Below are 26,837 nucleotides of genomic sequence, written 5' to 3'. Positions count from 1 at the left end.
TTACAATTTAATTGTAATTATACAATTATTAATATTGTTATTGATATTGTTAGTAATATTGTTGTTATTGGTGTAACCTTCTCTTGTTATGGGTGTAGACCAATAATAGAGAGATCTGACAGGGAGGAGCTGAAGGTGAGCACTTGGGATTGTCTGTGGGAGCACAAATCATCAGCAGCATCATTATTTTACTTATAATCTAATAATTATAATTATTATTATTATAATTATTGATATTGTTATTGATACTGTTATTAGTATTGTTTTTGGTCTACACTGAGAATCCTGACCTGGAGGAGCTGAAGGTCAGCACCTGGGAATTGTCTCTGGGAGCAAGTAGAAATCATCATCAGCATCATTATTACACTTATAATTTAATATAATTATTGTAATTATTAATACTGTTATTGATATTGTAATTAGTATTGTTGTTGTTGGTCTACACTGAGAGGCCTGACCTGGAGGAGCTGAAGGTCAGCACCTGGGAATTTACACTGGGAGCAAGTGTTACAATCATCATTATCATCATTATTTTTTATTTTTATTATTGGTATTTTTAAATTTTTATTCTGTTTTTAACAAACAGCATTTCACATGCCAGCTTGCAGACATTGCTGAGCTCCTCACAAAATCAGATTTCCCTTGTATGACAGGTATTGAGGGGTTTTTTCCCCCTTCACCCTTCTCTTCCCTTGGTATTTTGAGAACTCTTGTCCTTCATTTTCAAGGTTTTTCTCCGAAAAATTCTCTTTATTTTTCCTCCTCCTCTTGTCACTGAAAGCTGAGTTTCTCATTGCCTCAGTTTTTTTCTGGACTTCACAGATTTAATTTTGGAAGCAGGATTAATCTCGCTTAATTTTCAGCATTTGTGGTAAAGGATTCTCTCTGTAAATATTGTGAGGCTGGCAATGATATTTTTCTCTTCTCGTTCATCCTCCCACTTTGTAACAGGCCAAAATATTTTCTCTCTCTCTTAACAAGTATGGCTTTAATTTCAAGGCAATTTTATAAAGAAAATCCTCCCTTCTGACGACACCTTTAGCAGTGTAACAAATACGAATAATCCTAAATATTTTCTGAGAGTGGGAATAAATTTACTGCATGTGCTCACTCATTTTCTGCCTGGCCCGGGCTGGAAGTGCCTCTCTCTTCCCAGTTTTAGCCCAGTAAGCCACTGGTGGCAGTGGGACCCTGAGGGCAGGATAGAAATGGGAGCAAGCAGGACAGGAGAGGCTGTGGCTCTGCCCTCCGTGGTGAGCCTGAGATTCCTCTGTACCTGAGATTTCACACTGGTACCCATCAGGTTTTAACCCCGTGTTCCCCGTGGCTGGTGGGACTGCTGTGGGCTGCAGTGGTGACAGCAGAGCTTCAGCAGGAGGAGTGAGGAGCAGCTGGGACTCCCCAGGCTGGCTTGACCCCAAGAAATAACCTGCAAAGGCGCAGGATTTGTGTTTGAGATGGGGATAAAGGTCTTTTATTCCTGATTCATTTCCAGTGTTTTCCTGCATTTCTAGCCACGGGGATCAGTTCTCCTGGTGCTCTCTGTGCTGTTCCAGGTGCTCTCTGTGCTGTTCCAGGTCTCTCTGAGCTGCTAGCTTGTTGGATAAGGGGTGATCCCAGACCCAGAGCTCTGTCCATTCCCAGGAGAGCAGGAATCAGCCCTGCTGGGCCATGGCAATTGTCAGTGGGAAGCCTAATCCCATGTGAAGCTGACTCATCCTTACTTTACCTCATCCTTTATGGCTAAAACTTCCTGGATTTATTATTTGCAGTCAGATCTCACAAAGCAGCAGAATGAATTCAAGATCACCTTGAAAACGTTGGAGGACAACTTGCTCTCTCGGCTGTCATCAGCATCTGGGAATTTCCTGGGAGACACAGCCTTGGTGGAGAACCTGGAGAGCACCAAGAGGACAGCTGCAGAGATTGTGGAGAAGGTACAAAGACCCTGATAGCCTGGAGAAAAGCATGCCTGTGCTCCTTTAAGGATTTCTGGGTGGGTTGTAACCTCTGCTCTGCCCATCTCTGCTCCATCTGCTGAGCAGGGAGTAGAAATTGGTATAAATGGTAAATGCTCTTCATTCTGGAGAGCTCCAGGCCATTTAGTTCTTTGGAGCTTTTTTTTTTTTGTTAAATGACCTATTTAAGACCAAGAGAAAACATTGGTGCCTGATGTGGAGACAATAAAATTTACACACTGTATCAAGGCAGCTTTAAGCTGTTCCAGCATAATCCTGGGTACATCACACTGCCTCTTAGGCTGGGTTTTAGTGCTGACCAGGGACTGGAGTCTGTGATCTCAAGTAAATCTGAAAGAACTCAGGTATTTCACACCCTTTTGTTCCTCAGAGTATAAATCAGCATTTGTGTGAGCTCCATGGGCACTGCCACCCGTCCAGCTGCCCTTGCTGGCTGCATGGGCTTAGGTAAATGCCCGGAGGTTTTTCCTTGCCACTGAGGGAATTTGGGAAGTCTGGTTCCCGTACCAGGACTGTCCCAGGGCTCTGGTGGGGATGTTCAGCTGCTTCCCTCTGCAGTCCCCCCATCTCCAGAGCCTGCACTGCCCTCCCCAGCCACTGGCCCATGCTCTGCCTGGCCCAGGCTCGAGCTGCCTCTGCTCCCAGCCAGTGACCAAGACACTGAGTGATCCTCCCTGATTAAAAAGCAGAATTATTTTCCATTCATGGTGCATCGGGTGCACTCAGCTCCCTGGGGAGGGGTTTCTTGAACCCCCAGAAGAGGTGTTGAAGGGATTTTTTGGTGTGGAAAGCTTGGCATCTCCCCCTTGAAGTAGGTGTTTTGGAAGTGCTTCACCCTCCAAACCAGCTGTGCTGCACAGCTGCTCACTGCCAGCAGTGCCAACAAGGCATGGATTTTAGAGTTTGCACCTGCATTTTATGGGTCTGTGCCCATCTGGAATGCTGTGGAAGAGCTCTGTTAGAGGTTCAAGTCAAGCCTCACTCTCCTTTTGTTCTGCCTACCCAAAGAAGCTGTTCAGCCAACATTTTCCTTGCTTTGGAAGTCCCCCCTGCTCAGCAGATGAAGAGCATCTGTCAGGCCCAGCTCTGGCTCTGAGTTTGGCAGAACTGTTCCTGAGCCCAGCACTGCTCCTGGGGATGTGCAAAGAGGCTCATCCCACAGACCCCACAGCAGATTAAGGCTCATCCTGTGCTTCCCTGGGGTGCCCTGCTGGCTTGTTCTGCCACAGGAAGCCTAGGAAGGGCTGGAGAGGGACTTCTTGCAGTGGTAGTACAAAGGGAAGGGCTTCAAGCTGAAAATAGGCAGATTTGGAAGAAATTCTTGGCTGTGAGGGTGGGCAGGCCTGGCACAAGTTGCCCAGAGAAGCTGTGGCTTCCCCATCCCTGGCAGTGTCCAAGGCCAGGCTGGACAGGGCTGGGGGCAGCCTGGGATGGTGGAAGGTGTCCCTGAGTGGAATGAGAAGAGCTTTAAGGTCCCTTCCAACCCCAGCCATTCTGGGATTCTGTGATCCCATTGCATGGTTTGCAGGGCTGGCTGGGTCAGCACTGCCCCAGCAGCTCCTGACCATGGTGTTAGACCTGTCTGTCCTCAGCCAGGGACTAAAATAAACCCCAGGAGGCTCAGGGATGGCACTTCTTGCTGCTGAGGTGGAATGAAAGAACAAACAGGAGTGAGGTGATGGTTCTGCCAAGAAGGTTTTCACAAGTCCCTCAGAGCAGCTGCAGAACCCTGCCCAGGGGGGTTTGGTGCTGCTGAGGAGAGGCAGTGAAGAGCTGCTCTAAATTAGCAGCTCTCAGCCCCGGGGAAGCTGCCTGGAGCAGCACTGGGGCTGCTCAGCCCAGGGTTGTTAATGGCCTGCACAGGAGGGGGGCAATTAGCACCAGAAACTCACGGATGAGAAATTGAATTCCAGCCAGCAAAGAGCAGGGAGCCTAGGGAGAAGCCTGGAGGGGACTCAGGAAAACTGGGGATTGGGCATCTGAGGGGGGAAAATGCAGTTAAATGGAAGGTTCCAGAGGGGGAGGATGCTGGGGAGGGCAGCTCCAGCCTGGTCCCATGGTGGTCGCTGGTGGCTTGTGGCCAGTCTTTATCATTGCAACAGGCCCCCAGATGGGTAATAATTGGTACAGACTCCATATATTCCAGAAGAATGATTAATAATCTTCATTAAGAAACCCATTGCTCCTTTTGATACCTTAGTTGGCTACAGGCAGAATTGATTGGTCCTTTAGTTAAAACACCATTACTGTTGGTTAATTAAGAAACCACTCCTTGGTAAACTAATTTTCATAACACATTCCACATGTGCACAATATCAGGTGCAGTAAGTTAAGATAAGAATTGTTTCTCATTCTTTTCTCTGATTTTTCCACAGCCTTTTCCCCAGAACAATGCCTGGGAAAGTTGTGCTGCTGTCTTTGGCCAGAGCGCTGCTGCCCCGAGTGTGGCAGGGCTGTGGCAGTGCCCAGGGCTGTGCTGACAGGATTTGTGCTGTTTCCTTGCAGGTGCAGGAGTTTAAGGTGACAGAAGGCAGGATTAACGAGGCCAGGGAGCAGTACAGGCCCGCGGCCTGCCGCACCGCCATGCTCTACTTCAGCATGAACGAGCTGCACAACATCCACCCCATGTACCAGTTCTCCCTGAAGGTACCTGCCCTCACTCTGGGCTCCATAAAATCACAATTCAGCTCTCCCTGAAGGTACCTGCCTCTGCTTCTGGGGTCCATAAAATCACAATTCAGTTCTCCCTGAAGGTACCTGCCCTCTCCTTCTGGGGTCCATAAAATCACAATTCAGGTCTCCCTGAAGGTACCTGCCCTCTGGGGTCCATAAAATCACAATTCAGTTCTCCCTGAAGGTACCTGCCTCTCCTTCTGGGGTCCATAAAATCAGAATTTAGTTCTCCCTGAAGGTACCTGCCCTCTGGGGTCCATAAAATCACAATTCAGTTCTCCCTGAAGGTACCTGCCCTCACTCTGGGCTCCATAAAGTCACAATTCAGTTCTCCCTGAAGGTACCTGCCCTCACTCTGGGCTCCATAAAATCACAATTCAGTTCTCCCTGAAGGTACCTGCCCTCTCCTTCTGGGGTCCATAAAATCAGAATTCAGTTCTTCAGTTCTCCCTGAAGGTACCTGCCCTGTGGGGTCCATAAAATCACAATTCAGTTCTCCCTGAAGGTACCTGTCCTGCTGCCCTCTGCCTGTGGGGTCCATAAAATCAGAATTGCAGTCACAGTCTTACAGAATCACACAAGGTTGGGGTTGGAAAAGGTTTAAAGCCCATCCTGTTCCACACCTTCCACCATCCCAGGTTGCTCCAAACCCTGCCTAGAAGAAGTTGCAGCTTTAATATTCTATGAAATGGAAAACTTTTTGTCATATAAGAGAGGGATTTTGGGGGATGGGGGGTTAAATGAGCATCCTGGTCCACAGCTTCTTCCAAACGATTTCTTACCTTGACAAGTGACCTGGAAAAAGGAATTGAGGAGACACTACAAAATGTTGAGCCTCATCCACAAAGCAGCTTTTCCTTTTGATAGCTACGACTCGTTTGTTGAAGTAATTTTATCAGAAAAAATGTACAGAATATCTTTTGTGCCTTTTGAAAGATTCATCCCTCTCACATACGTAATAGATCCAGGGGTTCCTGAGGTTTCACCTTTAATCTGTGTCTCCTGCAGTTAGTTTGTTTTATGTTTTCCAGTGAACATTAGCAGCGTGTATATATACATGGAAAATTATTGGGGGAAATGTTTTTATCTAATAAATTTTGATGACAGATCATAAAACATTGTGTAAAGATGCACAGGGATGATTTTCGAATACTTGCCACACAGCTGGGAGCCCATTATAAATTAGAACACAAAGATTTATGTGCTGCTCTGCAGCATGTTTTAACACAATTTAAAGAAACGTTAAGCAGGAAAATGCATTCTGCAATTATTTAATAATGCATTCAGTATCAGTGTTACTTTAATTTGTTGAGGCATCATTTTTCCTTTGTAGAACCCTAAAAATAAGGCTGCCAGCACGGTCATGCCTTGTCCAGTTGGTGCCATCAGTGTGTATTGGCCTGGTTATTTCCTTTAGCTGGGCCCAGCACATGGAGCCTTTGCATTGCTAAGCAGGACTCAGGGTTTATGTTCTTGTTAATTTTCTTTTTTCAGCTGCTTTTGATAATTTGCTCGTGCTTTTAATTTGGACGACTCTGAAAGTCGTTTGTCTTTTCTCATTTAGATCAGAAATGTTGTTGCAATAATCCTTAACCTCTTATACAAGAGGGTTATTCTCAATGCAGACACCCACCCTTGAGGGGACTTCAATGACTGCTTCAGCTCGCTGCTCCCTGCCCTCCTCAACCAGTCCTTTGCTGGATCCAGACAGTAAAACACTCACAGGGCTTTCAGAAAATTATTTTTATTTTTATTCTATTTTTATTTATCTTTTTTTTGGAGGAACTGCTCTTCTCTGAGTTGAAATACTTGTGCAGTGGGAGATCTGCTTTCCTCCTTTGCTCTACTCTGCTAAGACCCCTCCTGGAGCAGTGTCCAGCTCTGGGGTGCTCAGCACAGGAAAGGTGTGGACATGATTGAGCAGCTCCAGAAGAGGCAATGGATGTGATCCAGGACTCTCTCTATGGAGCCAGCTGGGAGAGCTGGAGAAAACTCCATGGAGACCTCAGAGCCCCTTCCAATGCTCTCCAAGAGAGCTGGAGAAGGGCTGGGGACAAGGGATGGAGGAACAGGGCACAGGGAATGGCTCCCACTGCCAGAGGGCAGGGATGGATGAGTTATTGGGAATCAGGGATTGTTCCCTGGCAGCGTGGGCAGGGGCTGGGGTGGAATTCCCAGAGCAGCTGTGGCTGCTCCTGGATCCCTGGAAGTGTTTAAAGCCAGGTTGGACAGGGCTTGGAGCACCTGGGACAGTGGGAGGTGTCCCTGCCATGGCAGGGGTGGCACTGGCTGGGTTTGTGTTGGAGTTTTTCCCCTGTTTCCTCTGGGAGCTCCACTCTCTGCTGGCTCCACATTTGCAGAGGACGTGGCTGTGCCATCCCAACGGGAGCACACTGGGCACAGAAACATCTCCTGTACCCCTGTGTGGCAGTTCCCTGTGCCCTGTCGGGGTCCCTGGGGATGTCACCACTGCCAGGTGGTGTCACCTCTGCCAGGCAGAGCCAGGGGCTGCTGGGTCTCTGTGTGCTCCCTGCGAGGCAGGACCTGAGCTGGCATCACTGTGATATCCAAGGGGTGTGCAAAGGGCATCTCCTATTCCCCCTTCTTGCTGTGTCTCCCCTCCCAGGCATTCCAGGGGGTGTTCCAGAAGGCCATGGAGAGGGCAGCCCCTGCTGAGAGCCTGGCAGGGCGGGTGCTGAGCCTCACAGACAGCATCACCTTCTCCGTGTTCCAGTACACGGCCCGGGGGCTCTTCGAGAGGGACAAACTGACCTTCAGTGCCCAGCTCACCTTCCAGGTACCAGCAGCACCTTGTGTGCCAGGCTGCACTGCCAGAGCAGCCCATGCAGGGGGCTTGATTGTCTTCTCTGCCTCTCTGGGAATCACGGAATTATTCAGGCTGGAAAAGCCCTCCCAGACCACCGAGTCCACCCTGATCCCCACCCTGTCCCCAGCCCAGAGCACTCAGTGCCACCTCCAGGAATTCCCTGGGCACTCCAGGGATGGGCACTCCAACCCTCCCTGGGCATTTCCAATCCCTGAGCCACCTTTCCGTGGGGAAATTCCTGCAGTGCCCACCCTGAGCTGCCCTGGCCCAGCCTGAGGCCGTTCCCTCTGCTCCTGTCCCTGTTCCCTGGAGCAGAGCCCGACCTGGGGCTGTGCCCTCCTGGCAGGAGCTGTGCAGAGCCAGAATTTCCCCCTGAGCCTCCTTTTCTGCAGGCTGAGCCCCTTCCCAGCTCCCTCAGCTGCTCCTCACAGGATTTATTCATGCCAATAACAGGCACGGGTGCTGTGCTGGATTTGAATTACACTGACAAAGGTTATTTGAGAAATTCCTGCTTGCAGGACCTGCAAGAAATGGCAAAGCAAACTGGCCTGGAAGGGCTCTTGCATTGAACCTAAAGAAGTGCCTGCTGCAGAGCTGCTGTCCCATGTCCACAGTGTTTGTATAATTTTATTTTTTTTCCCAATCTGGCTCTGCTGTCAGGGCCTTCTCTAAGGGTGCTCTCCATCCCACTGGAACTCAGCCTTTACCACGTGGTTTTCCCAACTTTTTTCCTCTTGCCAACCTCCACACTCATTCATGGTCCCCTTTTGGGACACCCACAGCACCTACATGGTGTGTCCATCACACCTCTCCAGCACAGGGCACCCTACATTTCAGCCACACATTTTTCAAGCACGTTAATTGAATCATTAATCTGCTGCTCTGGGTCCTGGCTGCTCTAGGATGTCTTGTTTCTTCGGAATTACAGATACTTCTGATGAATAAAGAAATCGACCCAGCAGAACTGGATTTCCTGCTCAGATACCCAGCACAGCCTGGAGTCACCAGCCCTGTGGAGTTCCTGTCTGACCATGCCTGGGGAGGAATCAAGGTACCTGATCCATGGGAAATCAGCTCCCTTTATCTCCTCTAAAAACCCTTCAGGGGGTCTGTGGTGTTGTGAGGTCCCCAGGATGAGGTGAGAGACGAGAATTTGACTCCATGTTCTCAGAAGGCTGATATATATTATATTATATTATATTATATTATATTATATTATATTATATTATATTATATTATATTATATTATATTATATTATATTATATTATATTATATTATATTATATTATATTATATTATATTATACTATACTATATTATATTATTATATATATTATTATATATTACATTACATTATATTACATTACATTACATTCTATTATATTGTATTATACTATATTATACTACATTACATTACATTCTATTACTATACTAAAGATAGAAAGGATACATCAGAAGCCTAGAAAAGAATGATAATGAAAGCTCGTGACTGACTCCTCAGAGTCTGACACAGCTGCCTGTGATTGGCCATTAATTAAAAACAATTCACATGTTTGGATAAACCATCTCCAGACCACATTCCAGAGCAGCAAAACATGGAGAAGCTGAGGCTTCTCATCTTGCCAGGAGAAGAAATCCTGGCGAAGGGATTTTTCAGAAAATATCACAGTGACAGGGGTCCTTGTGGCATTTGGTGAATGTAGGTCTGCCTTAGAGGGGCAGCACAAAGAGGCCACAGACATGGAGAGTTCTGCAGGTCCAGCACTGATTTTGAGGGCTTTTCCTGTGCCCTCCTGTGTGTCACCAGGAAAATGGTTCTTCCCTCTGAGAATCAGACCAGACTGAGAACACCCTCAGCCTTCTCAGAGCTTGGAGTCAGATTCTCATCTCTCACCTCCCCCTGGGACCTCACAAACACCACACTGCTGTGCATGGGAAGGTTTCCAGGTGTGCTGCACACCTCAGGTGTCCTCAGCCTTCATCTGATGGCCCCGGGAACTGCACAAAAGTCACTGCCCGGTAATCTGCACTAATTTTATGAATTTCAGGACTTTCTGGTGGTGAATTCTGCATTATCAGACACCAAGTACCCTTCAGATTGTCTTTTGTGATGACTGTACTATTGATTTTGCTATAAATAATATGGTGTCAACTTTTATTAGTGTTTGTGTTGATGTCTGTGGGTTTATTAACCTCTGAGGTTTTGGCAATTCTTGTTGCTTGAGGCATGGGTTTAGTAAAATCATATTTTGTCACAGACTGCTATAATTAGGTTAATTAGTCATGGATTCTACACAGTTTATTAGCAGGCTAAAATCTCCTTTTCTTATATCAAGAAGATTAAATGCTATAATAAATTGTTTTTTCAACAAAGCTTGAACAAAGTACACTTCAGATTTATATTTCAAATTCAAAGTGAAATTTAGCATTCTGCTGATTTTTCACAGAAACATTGCAAATGCTCCAGCCCAAAGGACTCCTTTTGCCAGGGCAGGGTCTGGCCAAGATAGTGCCAGCAGAAATCAATATTGATATTTGTGGCCCATTCTGAGCCTCCCACTTTGGGCCCATTAACTTCCAAGGAAACCTCATTAAATGTTGAGGGCTCTGGGCATGCAACTGGCCTTGTGTGACTTGACTTATTATTTATTGTTGTGGGTTGATTAATAATATATAGAGGCCAATAATCCTTTGCAGTTGCTTGGCTGTTTGCAGCTCGTGGTGCTGGAGCATCTCATTTAGGAAACACTCAGTTATGATTTAGTTTCCCAGCTTCTTTCAAGTTCAGTACAAAGTTTCACGGAGCCTTTTGCTGTAACCTGTGTGCCAGGGAAGTTTGGTATTCACCCCTGGCTGAAGAAAACCTGGCCAGAAGGAGGTGGTTTGTAGGGAAAGGTAACAGCTTTAATTATATCTGCTGAGAGACCTGGGAAAATGGGCACATTTCAGGCTCTTTAAAGCTGAAACAGGAATTGAATTCGAGCTAAAGGCTGAGGAGAGCTGTTCTGAGCTTGTTCTGTTCATCAGTGAGATGTGTGGGAGGCAATGGCACCTGTGGGGGAGCTGTGCCTGGCCCTGGAGCAGGGGAGGTGTTAGCAAAGGGCACAGTCATTGCCTGGGTGCCAGCCCTGCCTCTGGCTTACTGAGCATTAGCTGGGAGCAGGAAGGGCTCAGAGTTTTGTCATTTAATTAAAGCAGTGCCTTTGCTGAGCCCCTGCCTTTGGTGCTCAGTGGAGTTGGTTATTTCAGTCCTAAGGCCTCTCATTTGCAGGGGCTTAGCAGTGATCCCTGGAGAAGGCAAAAGTGTTCTTTTGTTCCTATAATGAGGGTTTCTGTCTCTTTTCAATTTCCTTTATTGCAGCCTGTTGTGCCGTTCTCCCTCTCTGTGTTCCCAGAGCCTGCCTTGAAAGTTTTTATTTCTGTTGGTACTTCTGAAAACCCTTTCTGTGTCCATGCACAGCTGGCCATATCTCCTGGCTTGGCTGGTGGTTTCCTCTCCAGGAAAAGTGTGGACACACCTCAGAGCACAGTGCTGCTGTGGCCACAGCCAGGTGCAAATGCCACTTGGGAACTCTCATTGTGGGATTGAATGAACCCAGAATCCATGCAGGGGTTGTCCTCTGGAGGGTGAGCATTCTCTGAATTCATCTCTGAGGTGATGCTCTGTGGTCCTTTGAACCCTGTGTGAAGGCAGGCTGTCCTGTTGAGCTGTTCTTGGCCACACAGCTCCTGTCATGACTCTTCTCTGAGCATGATGTTGAAATGATATCATTTGGTTTTAGGGTCTTTGCTGGGTCTGTCAGACTGTAGCCAGACTCAGCAGTAAGATGGGCCAGCAGTTGTTTGCTGCCCTGAGTGCACCCAGTGAAAGTCCCCTGAGCTCCCAAGCCAGAGCCACCTGCAGGCCCTGCCCTGCTCATGCCCAGGAGAGCAGGAGAGTCCACCCAAGCCCAAGCTGAGCCAGCAGGACAAAGCTGGCAGATTGTGTGGCTCATCCTGAGCTGTGCCTGGCCACCTCCTGGTGGAGCAAATCAGCAGGGAGGGAGCAGCACCTTCCCCTCACTGTGCTGGGCTCTGAGACCCACAGCAGAAACTCCTGCAGCCCATGTCTGACCCAGCCTTACTCTGCAGGTGTGGGTTTAGGGCTGAGTTTAGACCCTGGCTCAGGCACAGCCTCACACAGGGCACGGTCCCACCTTCTGCCCACACCAGGGGTGTCCCAGGGCTGCAGCAGAGCCTGGGTGTGTGCCTGGCATCCCGAGCATCCCCTGGGCCAGCTGGGCTCTCCTCCAGCTTCACCACTGCTGATGGAGCCACTGGCTGTGCCCTCGTGGTCTGCAAAACCAAAACGTTTTGGTTTTGGCCCACGCTAGGAGGTGAGGGCTGTTCTGAGGCTGTTCCCTGGGACCCTAGGATGCCAGGCTCCCCCAGCTCCAGCTCCTCCACGGTGCCCTGGGGCTCCCTGTGGTGCACGTGGCTGTCCCCATGTCTGGCTGTTCCCAGGAGCTGGAAATGTGCATTTCCCCAGCCTGATTTCCTTTGTGATATTTCCTGCAGTGCCTCTTCAGCGCTGAATGCAGATGTGTCCCACGGGATAAGTGCAGTGAGTTAATGCACAGCAGGAATACACCTGGCCAGCCTGGATTACTTCTTATCCCAATCATCTCCCTCATCTTTTTCTGAAGAGGAAGAATTTTCATTATGTAGATATGAAAACCCCACTGAAAGGGCATTGTTTAATAGATGTGATGTTGAATAATGAGCTCTAAATACTGAATTCAGCTTTCGAGGAGGAGAACAGCCCTAGACAAAGTCGTATATTAACTCCATATTTATAATTTTGCAGAATGCAGATGATAAGATTGCGTATGTGGCTTAGGAGATAAAATACCAAATCATTTTTTTTTGCATTTAAGAAAACTGGATTTTTTTTTTTTTTTTGGACAAAAGAACAAAAATCTCTCTTCCAACTTTCACTTCTTGCACTTTTTAGATGAGGAAATTTTTCATTCTTCTCCAAGATTGATTGTGGCACAATCTGCTGCATACATTGTGCTCTCTGTGCATATGCAATGTCCTTTGATCAGGCTGGTCAGACAGGAAAGGCTCGCAGCTCACAGCTTCCCTCCTACATTCAGGATTATTATTATGCAAGAAAATCATAGTTCTTAATTAAATATCTTCCATTAACTCAGTTCTTCAGATGCACAGCCTTTTAGAGCATCTTTGATAGAAAACATTGATTGTGACACTTCAATGGGCATTTATCTGCACTCATCTAGAAGTTTCCTAAGGACATTCTTCTGTCCTCTGTATCAAGTCTCAGAGAAATATTCCCAATGTCTCACAGAAATGCTACTTGAGAAGGTTTTACCTTTTTTTTTCCCCTTTTCTTTTCTAACCTGCTGGCTAATGATCTGATGCTTATCTGAAATATGGCACAGATTGTGATCGCATCAAATATTTAAGGACGCACTTTGTCGGTTTGATTGCAGAGTGGAAATTGAGTTTTTCTGGATGCTCTAAGCCTCTGTCTTTCCCTCTCAATCCTCCCTGACACAAAGCCTGCTGTCAGCTGAGCATTTGGAGTGTAAAAGCCTCTTCACCCTCTAAATGGGAGGAAAGAGAAGTAATGGCTGCATCCTGCCCTTGGGTCACACCAACCCCAGGCTGGGGCAGAGGGGCTGGAAAACTGGGAAAGGCCCTGGGGGTGCTGGAGACAGAGGTTGTACGTGAATCCAGGTGTGCCCAGGTGGGAAAGGGGCCAGTGGCACCTGGGCTGTGGCAGCAGGGCCGGGGCAGTGCCCGTCCCCTGTGCTGGCACTGCTGGGGCACCTCCAGTGCTGGGCACAGCTCTGGGACAGGAAGGACATGGAGGGGCTGGAGCGTGTCCAGGGCAGGGAACAGAGCTGGGGAAGGGCTGGAGCAGCTGGGGGAGCTGCAAAGGGGCTCAGCCTGGAGAAAAGGAGGCTCAGGGGGCCCTTGTGGCTCTGCACAGCTCCTGCCAGGAGGGGACAGCCAGGGGGGAGCTCTGCTCCCAGAGAACAGGGACAGGAGGAGGACAGGAGGGAACAGCCATGTGGATGTGGCATTTGGGGTCCTTTTTAACCTAAACAATTCTCTGATGCAGTGCTGAAGGACCTGTTGGAGCTCCCCATGGTGTGGCAGAGCCCTCTCCCTGGTTCCTTTCCCTGGCTGTGCTGGTGCACATGAGGAGCTCTGGAGATTGCAGACCCAGTGCTCAGCTCGACTCTGGCTGGCAGTGGGCTCTGGAACCCTGGGGGTGAAACCAGAGCTTTCCCTGGGTTGGGGAATGTGAGATGGCTTCTCTTGGAGGCTCTCATGGCCTGTTTTCACAATGTGAGCTCAGAGCATCAGTGCACCCCAGTACCCCAACAGGAGCCCTGGGGCCACCCTCTGCCCTTCACTCAGACTCCTGAAAACACAACTGTGAGAAGAGAGTGAGGAGAGGGAAAGAGGAAAAGTTCTGTCTGAGGACCTCAAGACTGAGAGGCCAGGAGGGTCTGATCTCCAAGAGATTCCTCTGGAAGGGAAAAAGCATTTGGCTCCCTGTGTCAGTAAAGAGAAGAAATATGCAGGAAATATTCACGGCAGGCAGTGGACCTGGAGAGCTTTCCAGCAGGGGACACCTGGAGCAGCTGCCCCAGCTGAATTCTTGCAGAAAATGGGACATGTTTTCTCTTTCAGTTTTGCTGTGTGTTGGCCCATCTGGGATTTATAACAACCAAATCCAGGGAAGTTTTCAGAAATCCACAAGTACCATCTTTCAGCTGCCCTGGGGGACCCAGGCCCAGCTTCTGGTTCTGGCTGTGTGTCCCTGATTGCTGAGAGGCATCCAAGAGTGAAAAGGAAAGATGGAAAGCATGGCTTGGGAGAACAGCCTGACTTTGCAAGGCCTGTTCTCAAACCCACTTGAACAACCTTTTTAGAAAATGCAGAGAAAATGTCAACATGAACCCATCTGGGAAACATCTCAGGCAAAATGAGGAAAACATGGTGGGTGGCTGTAAGCAATGAGAATACAAAGATTGTGACTAAGTCTCATTTCTGTTTCTGACCTTTCCCATCAAGTGGAGCTGGCTCTAAGTATGCACTGGTAGGAAGGAGATGAGTGCTGGAGCCATTGTCCCCCCAGTTTATGATTTTTCACTGGAAATTTTCTGAGGAAAGGTGCTGAGATCTGATCCATCACTCATCAGACTGCTTGTGGCATCCACCCTGGATGTTGTGATGCCCTGGGACCCTGCAGATAAACAGAGGGGGGTTGTACAGTGATGTGGTGAGCCTCTGCACACCTCCTGTCCCCATTAAAATGTAGAAGCAGCAAGGAGGAGTTTGAAGGGAGACAGGGGCATACAGTGCCTTGAGCTTGTCAGTCAGCTTTTATGGAAGAAATAAGGAGGGTTAAAATAACGTTTTTGGATTGAAAGTTGATTGAAGCTCGGCAAACCCCATCAAATCTTTATTTTCACCTTGGCAGAGATTTTTCTTATGAGTTAAATTATTCAGGTAGGGCAGCTAAACAGAAAATAACACCTTCAGTGTATGAGTAATGCAAGCCAAAACCTAGGATGGGAGAGATTGTAAATAATCCATCATCTGCTACATTAATTCCTCTAGTTAACAGTAGTATTTAAATGGAGCAATTCATCTGCCTGTACGTCTTTTTCCTGAGTGCTCCAATCTATCAATTAAAGCCAGGTGCAGCTCTGGCTCTGCCATTCTTCCAGGAGCTGTCATTTTCCAGCTGTTTGTGGGGATGCTGGTTTTCCTAAAGACTCCTGGGCCAGCTGCAGCAAATGAAAGCAAGGAATTATGAATGTTGGCTGAAACGTGCCCATGGACAGTGTGAGACCTTTACAAAGTGCTTGAGGGATCACAGAATTGCAGAGTTGTTAAGATTGGAAAAGATCTTCAAGATCCTGGAGTCCAAACTTCTCCTGAATCCCACCATGGTCACCCAACCCCACCACAAAATTCACCCACCTGGGATTTAGAACAACCAAATCCAGGAAAGTTTTCAGAAATCCACAAGTACCATCTTTCAGCTGCCACTCCAAACCCCCTGAGCCCACCAAGGACCTCTGTGGAGCTCTGCTTAAAAACTGTGTAACACAATTCATAAATTCCACAGCTCCTTAATTCTGCAAGTGCAATCGTGACTAATCATCAGGATTTAATCATCTCACCGATTATTAAAACTGGGAGAATATTAAATACGATTTCTTTCCAGTGTTGGCAGGTTGTGTGATTTTTGTGGAGATATGTTTGATGTTCAGTGTGTTCCCTACAGAACATAATTTTTTAAAGCAGAGGCACAAGTTTTTTTAAAGAAAAGCAAGATATGTTAGTAAAAACTGAAAGTAAAAACCAGATATAACCTGAAGCCTCAAATGATAATGATAGATTTTACAAAAACCCTCAAATTCCTTGATTTTGATTTCCTTCTGCCTTTTAAAACTCAGTCCCATGGCTGCTGGGGGGTGGGTGCAGACTCAAATGATAATGATAGATTTTACAAAAACCCTCAAATTCCTTTATTTTGATTTCCTTCTGTCTTTTAAAACTCAGTCCCATGGCTGCTGGGGGGTGGTTACAGACTGGGTGTTAGGAGGGTTCTGGCAGCTCTGCCTTTACTGGCTCTGTTTTATTTTCACCCTGTTTATGTCAGTGCAGGGCTCAGCAATGAGGGGATTTTGTCCTGCCTTGCCCTAGAGCTGTTCTCTACCCAGGTGATTCTGAGGATGGCTGTTTTAATTATGGAAATATTTTAAAATGCAAAACAATCTCTTTTTTTAAAAGGATAATTCCGTTTGGAACCGAGGGGAAGAAAACACAGTGCTGATATATGTGTTTGGGGTTTTTTAAAGATTTTAAACATCTTGTGAAGCAACACCTCAACTTGAGGCCAGTTTGAGCAGATGGCTTCCTTAGAGCAGTTGCCTTTAGTGATCAGAGCAAGTAATAAACGTCCAGAACTTGTTGTGCTGTGTCTGGCAGCAGGAGATTCCCCGTGTGCAGCAGCAGTGACAGCAGCCCTGGGTTCTCTTCTCCAAGGGCTCCTCTGCATTCTCAGGGATTCCTCTCCTCCCTGATCCCCCAGATGTTCTCCCCACAGGGATCCCCCCATTCCCTGGGATCCTTGGTGTGTGTGGGGAACATTCCCAGGCTCTGTGGTGGCATCCACCATTCCTGGCTGCAGCCAGTGCCTGATCCTGGCTGTGTTTCCTGCAGCTGTGGGGGACTGGGAGAGCTCCTCATCTGGGGATGTGTGAACCCCAGGGAGCTGCTGGTGCTCCAGCTCCACAGAAATGCTGCCAGAGAAAGCTGAAGTGATAAAGCAACTTGTGTGTGACTCACTGATTGAAAATCCACTTTCTCTGAGAAGATGGTGGATCCTCTCCCTGGGATGGTGTAAACAGCCCTTTTTTGCTGGAAAAGTCTCATTTTGAGGTATAAACTCAAGCCCCTCCTGTTTCCAGCCACCAGAGGTGATCACAGTGTGGGCTGCAAAGACAAGAGCTCGAGTCCTCCAGCCCTTTGGATCATTTTCTATTTTGACCAATATTTTTTGTCTCCCTCAATTTCCATGACAACTCTTAAGTGACAAAAGTACTTTTCATTATGTGAACAGAAATAGATGCCCTGCACAGGTTGATGTGCAGTTCCCATCTGCTGCCCCAATGCACCACTCCTGCCTGGGAACAGGGATCCTTTAGTGCTGGGCTAAGTTTCTTGGAAAAATTCACTACAGGGGTATTGAAAAGCAATTAATATTCACAGAAAGATTACTGATCCAGAGACCTTTCACTCCTCTGGCTTTTAAATAGAAGCATCTCCCATTCATACCATCACTCCTAATAAATGCTATTAACATTGTTGACTAATGACAATTTTAGTGTTTATTTATGTAATACAGAGGTTTTGTTTGCAATTAGAGCTTTCATGATTCTGCAATACGTTGTTCAGGGAGAGAGGGAGACCATCATTCCTGATTACATGTCTGTCATTTAGACAGAAAAAAGCAATTTTTCAGAGTCTCCCTTGTTAACATCAGCCAAGAGACTTCTCGAAGCAGCAGCAGCCAAAGTTCTGAAGTGGTATTTTAAGTAAATCACGTCAAAAGTCAACAGTGAGAAGATGTTTTATATAAGCAGTTGCACTGAGAATTCCCCGAATTCAACATTTGCCGTTGTGTTCCGCTCAGCCAGGAGAGGTGCACTGAATACATTTACTGCTGCAGGGCCCAGGGCTTGGCAGGTCAGAACTTGTGCCAGCATTCCTGGGAACTTCAGTTTCTCATGTTTGGTGCTCCTGTTTCTGGGTTTTTCACAGAAATCAGGATAGGGCACTGAATTTGGAGCGAGTCCTTCTGTCGCTGACATTTCTCCTCGTTAGTGCAAATCCACACATGGAAACAGCAGCTGTTGGATCACTCCTGTGCTCACAGTCTCCATGGAATTCTCTGGATCCCCAGGACTTTGGCATGGGTGATTGATGCCTGGAGAGGCTGGACAGAGCTAAAGGAATAAAGTGGGGATTTGTTAAAGGGCCTCAAAGAATGCACCTTGGGCAGGGCAAGAGCCCAGGCAGGGCTGCACCCAAGGTGGGCCCAGGATGGACTCAGAGTCAGGAGTTTTCACCCTTTGATGAGTTCTGCTCCATTTCCACGCTGGGGTTCAGTGCCCAATCCCAGCTCCAGGTGATGCAGTCCCACCCTCCCAGGTTGCTCTCCTCCATTCCCTGCTGTTTGCACTTTTTGGGGCTGAGGCTGCAGCGGTGTCCTTGGTTCTGGGGCTGGAAAAGGATTGTTCTGTGTGCCTGAGCTGGGAGGAGACCTTGCTGACACTTTCTGTGCAGTTCAGAGTTATTTACCAGTGCAGTGCAGAGCCTGGGAAATAGGAAAGCTCCAAACAGGAGAGGAGAGCTCTTTCCTTTTTGGGTAATGAACAGGGTGTGCTGGTTGGTGCCAAAATCTTTCATCCTTCCCTGGATGAACCATCCAAGGAGATGAATGGTTCCAAACCATCTTTCCCTTCCCCGGAACCATCCAGGGAGAATGGACAAAATCTGCTCCTGATGGGTTTCTGGCCGTGGTGCCAGGCTCCAGCTCCCTGGTGGAGCAAAACATGAGGAGTCGGCAGAGTTAGAAAAATGGCCCTGGGGTACTCAGAATTGTTCTCCCTGACCTTCCTTGAATTCTTCCAGGCTCTCTCATCCATGGAGGAATTCAGAAACCTGGATCGGGACATTGAGGGCTCTGCGAAACGGTGGAAGAAATTTGTTGAGTCTGAGTGTCCAGAGAAGGAGAGGTTCCCCCAGGACTGGAAGAACAAGTCAGCCCTGCAGCGCCTGTGCATCCTGCGCGCCCTGCGGCCCGACCGCGTCCCCTGCGCCGTCAGGTGGGGCTGGGACACCCCTGGGGGCGGCAGGAGGAGCTCAGGGCTGTGCTGGGGTTTGGGAATGTCAGGACATTCTTAGCATGGGAATCCTGCAGCGTGGTTTCCTATCAGAGGTCTTGAATGAGCCCAGTGAGGGTGGGAGGCACCAGCACAGGATGCCCAGAGCAGCTGGGGCTGCCCCTGTGTGAGAGCTGAAATGAGGGATGTGGGACTCCAAAATGCAGTTTATTGTACCCAAGGTGTCACAGCAGTCCAGGGTCCAGAAGCCATGGGTGACAGAGCTGTGCCTACAGCTGTCAGCTCCAGCTGCAGGCAGGCCTGGAGACCCTTTGGTTTTGGTTACAATGCATTATAGACTTTTCTTTGCTGAGCATCTTAATACAGCAGAACCAATCTAACCCTTAACTTTTACCTATAGCCTATCATAACTACTATAATTACCATATTCATGTTACCATTCTCCAATCACTAAGAGTCAGTACATTGCAGTTTAAGCTAGAAGTTGTTTTTCAGTTTTCTTGCAGTGCAAAATTCTGAGACCTTTTTTCTACATTGGCTGCCTTGTTTGCCTGTGCTCTCTTTCTGCTTGGTAAAAACATCTTCTTGTTTGGGGTGGGTTTATCCTTTGCTCTAAGCCATAAAAACCCCTTCTAACTCACACACCCTTTGCCTCCTTGGTTATCCAGTGAGACTGGCTCAGCAATTCTTTTCTTCTATATCAAAACTTGCTTCCATCTCTATTCCTCCTTCAGATTCTACACCCAAAAATCTTTCTGCTAAGCACCCATATCTGTGAGACTTTCTTGTCAAACTTTCATCCTTCCCAGCACCCCTGGATCCCTGGAATGCCAAGGCCAGGGTCTGGGGCAGCCTGGGACAGTGGGAGGTGTCCCTGGGACAGTGGGAGGTGTCCCTGCCCATGGGATGATCCCTAAGGTCCCTTCCAGCCCAAACCGTTGTGTGATTCATTGATCTCTGAACTCTGCAAGGCAATCAACACATGGGATTTCAGTGGAATTTCTTGCTTGGTGGGATGCAAGCTCTCTGCCACCACCAGAGATAGAGCAGGGATGGAGCAGTGTAAGCAGGGTGAGGGGCAGCCCTGCCAAGTCAGAAATGAGCATCACCACACAGGTGTTGCATATCTGCTGCTGGAACATCCATTTTAGTTATGAGATCAGTCTGAGCTTCTTCTTAGAATAGAAGTATAGGAGAATAGGAGTAGAATAGGAATAGAAGTAAAGGAGGTCTCACAGAGGTTTTCTCTCTTTCCCCTTTTTTTTTTCCCCTGTAAAATGCAAAATTTATGTGCAGCTGGTTCTGAAAGTTGTAGTGGTGAATTATGTAGTGAAGGTAACTGGGCGAGGCTAAACGTCCTGGAGCCATGCAAAAGCAGCCTCCTTGTTCCAGGACAAACTAAAGGTCTTTCACTCCATGAGGATTTGGTTTTCCCCTTCCCTGGCCAATGTTTTGCCATTTCTGGGATGTCTCTCATGCTCCTGTTTCTCCAGTAGTTTATATTCCTGCACCACCTGATGTGCACACAGCAGGGTTTTTACTCAGTGTATGAACTGCATCTGTTTGTGCTTCAAAGTTCACAGAAAAACACAGATGAGACTGAGTGAATCTCCCCATGGTCACTGTTATTATTTTTTATTAGAATAAATACTACAGTTTATCACAATACTAATACTATTCCACCTTTTTTCATTTCTTACTCTTATGGCTGGATTCTCCATGTGTCTCAGCTGAAAATATTGGTTTTCCTGTTGCTGTTTAGCTTGAGTAAAATCAGCTCTTGGAATTTTAGGTGCATTTATGCAACTATAATTCATTTCTTTCTTACTCAGCTCAAAAATAACAGGAACATAAAATTTCAGCCCCTTTCCTGTCTCTCTTTCATGAAAAGGGAATCCAAGTTCAAAAACTTGGCTGGATATTTTTAGGGTTTGGGCACATCAAGTTTTTCTGTTTGCACAGGAGTATTTAAATGGGGTTTTGTATTGTTTTGTTTTGTTTCTTATCTCGAAGTGCAAACAGTAACAGTTCACTGAGCCTTCCCCAGGACTCTGGGGACTCTTCTTGAAATGCAGCTCAGTTATCAATACCTCAGTGTGCCAACAGGAAACACCTCACTGGTGACCATGGACATCATGGCCAGTCCATGGGTGCATTTTAGGAGTAATATTGTGCCATGGGGGATTTTAGGTGCCCTGGAATATCCCAAGCTCATTTCCAGCTGCTGTTCAGGAAGCTCTAAGCCCCTTTGTGTCCCACCTCATGTGTCCCTGCTCTGTGATGATGGTGCAGGATTTCTTTGGGATTTAAGATGATCCAAGCCTGTAATGGGAAGTTGGGTGTTCCAGCCACTCTTCCTAGCAGATCCCTGCGGATGTTTGCCCAGCCTGGTTCATTCCCTGGACCCAAGGAGCATCAGGAGAAGTCCCCGAGTCACTCCTTAGAGCTTCAGGGCCAGCAGTGCACCAACAACTGTAATTTCCTGAGAAAGGATTATCCCCTGTAAATCTCTTTTCCCCTTCAATCTTATTGAAGAACATCAGCAAAAAGCTTCTTGTAGCACCTTGTGTTTCTGAGTCCCCAAGGCACTGTTTCAAAAAGCTGAGATGTGAAGTAAAACAAGAGTGTTGTGACCTTAAATCTGATGGACTTGGTTATATTTTGTGACCTGAGCCTTTCCAGCAACAATTTTGACCCTGAACAGAAAAATCTACAACCAAATCTTGACCTTGAACAGAAAAATCTTCTTGAAGGAGAGGTACCAAAACTGTGGAAGCTTTTTTTATTTTTTTTTAATTGCAGTCCCTTAGGCGTTTCTATTCCAACTGCCTTTCACCAGTCCTTGAAGGAGGTTCTCAGCTCTCTTAGAAAGAATTTGGCTGCCTTCAAAAGGCCTGAGTAATCCATCTGAGCTGCAGCAGCATTCCTGGGGTTTGAATATAACATTGCTACCTTTGAATCAGTGCTCAGTGTCTCTCTTTTTGCAAAGCACTGATGTCAGGAGCTCACCCTGGGGGAATCCAGCCAGAACATTCTCCACGCACCGGCTCCGCTCCAGCAGCTGCTGTGGAGCTGAGCCTTTCCCTGTTCGCTCCTTTGAATTTCTCCTTGTCGCTCTCATGCTAAGGCTCCATGCTCCAGACATTCTTAGAGCTCTTCCCTTTCAGCTTTGCAGATCAAAGCAATTGTGTAAATCATCTGGACTTGGTTTGGATGGCTGCTTCCTCTGCAAGGCTGCTTGGCTTGCACAACACGTGGCAGGTGCTTGTATCTTGTACCTCAACTCATTTCTTCCCTCCTGAGATTCCTGAGTCAGTGCTTGAATTGTGCCTCTGAATGCAGCTCCCACTGCTCTCCCTTCCCATTTCCTTTGTCTGCCAGAGGCTGCTGTGTCCTGTGGCATCCCAGCCCTGTACAGAGCACCAGGCATTGCTGCTGAGGGACAGCCCAGCCTACAGAGCCTCTCCGCAACTATTTCCTGCTCGTTTTCCTAAGTTCACTTTCTAAATCATTTGAAGGATCAAAATGAAGACTGATTGCAGGACAAGTTCTATGAGGAGAGGCTGGGGGAGCTGGGAAGGGGCTCAGCCTGGAGCAAAGGGGGACCAGGGGGAACTTCTGGCTCTGCACAGCTCCTGACAGGAGGGGACAGCCAGGGGGGTCAGGCTGTGCTCCAGGGAACAGGGACAGGAGCAGAGAAAACAGCCTCATGTTGCACCAGGAAAGGTTTAGATTGAATATTAGGGGAAAACTTTTCCAGTTGAAGGATTATCAAACCCTGGCACCACCCCTGGAAGTGCTCAAAAGACCTGTGGATGGGACACTTGAGAACATGGCTTAATGGTGAACACAGTGGTGCTTGACAATGGTCACACTTGATAACCTTGGGACTCTTCTCAAACCTTAATTCTGGGATTCACAATTCTGGGATTCCATCATAATTAATCGATTATTTGCAGGGGAATCTGCATTTTCTGAACAAAGTGGCAATTTTCTTTTTTTTTTTTTCTCTCTGGCAGAGATTTTGTAGAAGAAAAGCTGGGCAGCAAATATGTGGCAGGGAGATCCCTGGATTTTGCCACGACCTTTGAGGAATCAGGGCCTGGCACCCCCATGTTTTTTATCCTGTCCCCAGGAGTGGACCCACTGAAGGATGTGGAGAAACATGGTAAATCAATCCTGTCCCCAGGCACAGCACAGCCTTGCTATTTATCTGCTGCATTATTATCTTAGCACGACATGCCTGTTTTGTTTGGATTTTTTTTCCTTCATCTCTTTGTAGATAATGAAGTAATTTGTTAAAAATAGATAATTGTGAGAGGATGCGATGGGATTTTGCTTTGGTTTTATTGTTTTTCTTAAAGTTTTTTTTGGATTTTCATCTGAAGTTTAATTTAAACTTGTGTTTTTCCTGCCCTGCCTGGATTCCCAGTGTGGCTCTCAGTGCAGGGGTCTCTGAGCTGGGTTTGTGCACAACCTGTAATTTACGTCAGAGATCTCTCACACGCTGTCAGATGCTTGTTGCCAAGAAAGGTTGAACCAAAGGACCCTTGAGGTCCCTTCCAACCTGCTATTCTGTGATTTTATGATCACTAAAAATAAGCAACAGCTCCCTGTAACAGATTGCTGCTTTATGGCAAAGTTTCCAGCTTTCCTGCCATCCTTCCTGAGCTGATTTCCATGTGGATGCTCAGCTGTGGAGCTGTCAGCTGGCTCCAAAGGGCCTTCTGTGAGATGCCTCCCTTGGGAAGGCACTGATGCCCCTGTCCCCAATGGCTGCAGCCACTGCTGTGCTCCAAAGCTGCCCTTGTGTGGAATTTACTCTGGGTCTTGGCTCCGCTCTGGAAAAATTCTCATTTTCAGCCTGAACGTCCCTCTGGAGCAGAGGAGTCTGATGCCTTTGGGGCTGGACAGGACAAAACATCATCCAGGCTGGCACAATGACTTGTGCATTCCTTTTCCTCTCCACAATGCACCCAAAATAATCTTTGAGTGAGCCTTTACCAACATGGCCAGGAGCAGCTGTCAGAGCTGTTCAACTTTGCTCATTCTGGGGAATTCTTGGGCTCAGCTTTGCATTTCAAGCTCTTTCTGCCCCCAAACCAGGTGCCATTACTGGAAATTAAAGGCACACCCCCAAAAGAAGCTCCTGTGGTGTTCCTGCCTTCCCTTTGGAGCCACCCTGGTGATCCTGTCTCTCCCTGTTATTTCCTTGTATGGGAAATGAAGCAGTAAAATCAAACCATGAGTGCTTTAATTGGAATTGTAAAGATGAGCGTAGCTGAGCACCTGGGGTTAGCCAGCCAGAAAAGTTACAGCAAGAAGCAGCAAAAAGAGAAGAAATTAAAGAAAATCACTGCCACAGAGCAGCTGCACTGGCCTTCCAGCTGCCTCACTGGGGTTTTGCTTGTTATTAACATTTCTCTGTCCTTCATTAGGTTTTATTAAAGTGCTGGATAATTCCTGTGAATGGAAGTCAGCTTCTTGCAGATGCTGCCCACCCATGGGATCTTTCCTTGGCATCACAGGGAGGGCTCTGCAGCAATCACTGCTGGGCTGGAAGGGCTTTGTGCCCTCCCTGAGTGCCCATCCCCTCCCCTGTGCAGCCAGCAAGGAGGGAGCAGGGCTGGCACTGCCAGGGCAGGCTCACTGATACCCCTCTGCAGTGGAAATAATAATAATAATAATAATAATAATAATAATAATAATAATAATAATAATAATAATAATAATAATAATAATAATAATAATAATAATAATAATAACAATAGATGCTCATTTATTACTCATCCCCTGGCCTGGGGTGTGTTCACAGGGGTCTGAGATGAGGGAAGAGATGAGGATCTGACTCCATGTTTCACAAGGCTGATTTATTATTTTATTATATATATCATATTAAAACTATACTAAAAGAATAGAAGAAAGGATTTCATCAGAAGGCTGGCTAAGAATAGAAAAGGAAAGAATGAATAACAAAGGCTTGTGGCTCAGACTGTCTGAGCCAGCTGGGCTGTGATTGGCCATTAATTAGAAACAACCACATGAGCCCAATCCCAGATGCACCTGTTGCATTCCACAGCAGCAGATAACCATTGGTTACATTTGGTTCCTGAGGCCTCTCAGCTTCTCAGGAGGAACAATCCCAAGGGAAGGATTTTCCATAAAGATGTCTGTGACTGCCTGGCTTTCTGATTTGCCCCATCCCCTCTCCAGGCAGAGGATCATGAAGGCAGAGGAGAAGATCAGCAGCTTTGAAAGCTGGCAGCAGCCAGAGATGGTGGGAAAGAGAGCTGGGAAGGAGAGCTGGGAGCTCTGAGATGGGGGCAGAGCTGTGTCCCAGGGGAAGCTGTGCTGAGGCTCAGCAGAGAGCTGGAGTTTGGAGGTTTGTTCTCCCATGGCCATCTGTTCCCAGTCCTGTACCACGAGATGGTTCCTAAGCCTTGCAAGACAAATCTCTTCCTTGTTTCTCTCTGAAACCTGCCTGCTTTTGGCAGGAATTGGGAATTCAGGGCACACCACCTGCAGGAAGGCAGACCTGCATGCAGAGATAAGTGTGGGCAATCCCCAGGGATCACTGTGGGGATGAGTCCTGGCTCCCTGGCTGAGCCAAACCCATTCTGGGGATGTTTTTGTGGGGCTGTTCCCTCCTGCAGCACACATTGAGTTTTTCTTCTGAGGTGCACAGAACAGGGAGAGCTGGTTGTGCTGTGAGAGGAGCAGCAGGACAGACCCAAAGCCTGGCCAGGGGATTTGCAGCCATGAGCACAGAAATGATCTGAGCCACTGGGATGCTCCAGAGGGACCAGGGGAGGCTGAAGGATCATCAGAGACCAGTGAGGGGACAGGAGGAGCTGCAGGGCAGGGAATGACAGGGATGTGGGGCTGCACCTGCCTGGAGAGGGGAAAATCACAGAGATGGGGCAAATCCCAGAGCCAGGGCACCAGCCCAAGGCAGGGGATGAGTGATAAAAGAATATCAGTTGTGATTCCCTCCTCCCAGCAGTGCAGAGTGAGCCTGCCCTGGAGGGACACTGGGATCTGTCCCAAACCACCCCAAGCCCCTTCCCATGGGTTTTGCTGAGAAACCTGGAGGGTTTCTCTCTGCTCTCCAAGCCCCAGACACCTGGGAGGCCTTGCTTGAGGAAGCTCCCAGGGATTTCATTTCATTCCAGCTGCCCTCTCCAAGCCCAGCCTGCATTGCAGGGGCTTTTCCCCACCCAGTGTGGGTGTTCAAAGCCTGGCTAATCAGCAGGAAAAGATTTTCATTTCTGATCGCTGTAAAATGTGTTTTTACACCAGGTTGCAGGGGAATAATGTTCTTTAAACAAGGAGCGCTTGGTAATGAGGCACCTTTGTGTGGATGCTGCACTGTAATTAAAAGAGTTTGGGGGAAGCTGCTGCTGGGTGAGCACTTGGGCAAGGAGAGGTGACAAGAGAAGTGATATCAGGAGTGGGAGAGCTCACGTGTGAGGGTTTGGCACCTGCACTCACTCCTTGTTCCCTCCCAGGGAAGAAGCTGGGCTACACCTTCAACCACAGGAACCTCCACAACGTTTCCCTTGGACAAGGCCAGGAGCTGGTGGCTGAACAAGCTCTGGATGTGGCTGCAAAGGAGGGACACTGGGTCATCCTCCAGGTACGGGGCTGGGGGCCAGTCCTGCTCCTCACCCAGCTTGGTGTCCCCTCCGTGAGGGGACATGGACACGGTGTCACCTGTGTGTCCCCAGCAGCCACCTCTGCCTGGGATCAGGCTCTGTCAGGTTGGGTTTCTCCTCCTGGAGCTGGTGGTGGGCAATTTGAAGAAATTTGTAGGGGCAATTTGCAGAAATTAAGCAAATTTCAGCCTCCCAGGCAGATTAGTCCCTTCACCTACCCAGGGAAGCAAGAGCTCTGTGGTTGTGTACCTTAAATCAGTATT

General features: G+C 47.7%; 1 protein-coding gene across 1 annotated transcript in view; it reads left to right on the top strand.

The window, feature by feature from the left end:
- Positions 1–454: 454 nt before the first annotated feature.
- The window catches only part of LOC136566404 (dynein axonemal heavy chain 9-like), a 61,316-nt gene continuing 34,933 nt past the window's right edge, over positions 455–26,837 (top strand). Inside the window, exons 1-8 of the mRNA XM_066565530.1 lie at positions 455–473; positions 1,773–1,937; positions 4,485–4,625; positions 7,279–7,449; positions 8,408–8,530; positions 18,708–18,901; positions 22,939–23,087; positions 26,428–26,555. Coding sequence (XP_066421627.1) covers positions 4,563–4,625; positions 7,279–7,449; positions 8,408–8,530; positions 18,708–18,901; positions 22,939–23,087; positions 26,428–26,555 — 828 coding nt within the window. The 5' untranslated portion in view covers positions 455–473; positions 1,773–1,937; positions 4,485–4,562. The remainder of the gene's footprint in view (positions 474–1,772; positions 1,938–4,484; positions 4,626–7,278; positions 7,450–8,407; positions 8,531–18,707; positions 18,902–22,938; positions 23,088–26,427; positions 26,556–26,837) is intronic.

Source organism: Molothrus aeneus, chromosome 25, assembly GCF_037042795.1.
Source record: "Molothrus aeneus isolate 106 chromosome 25, BPBGC_Maene_1.0, whole genome shotgun sequence".
Lineage (NCBI taxonomy): Eukaryota > Metazoa > Chordata > Aves > Passeriformes > Icteridae > Molothrus > Molothrus aeneus.
This window is presented reverse-complemented; position numbering and strand designations above follow the sequence as displayed.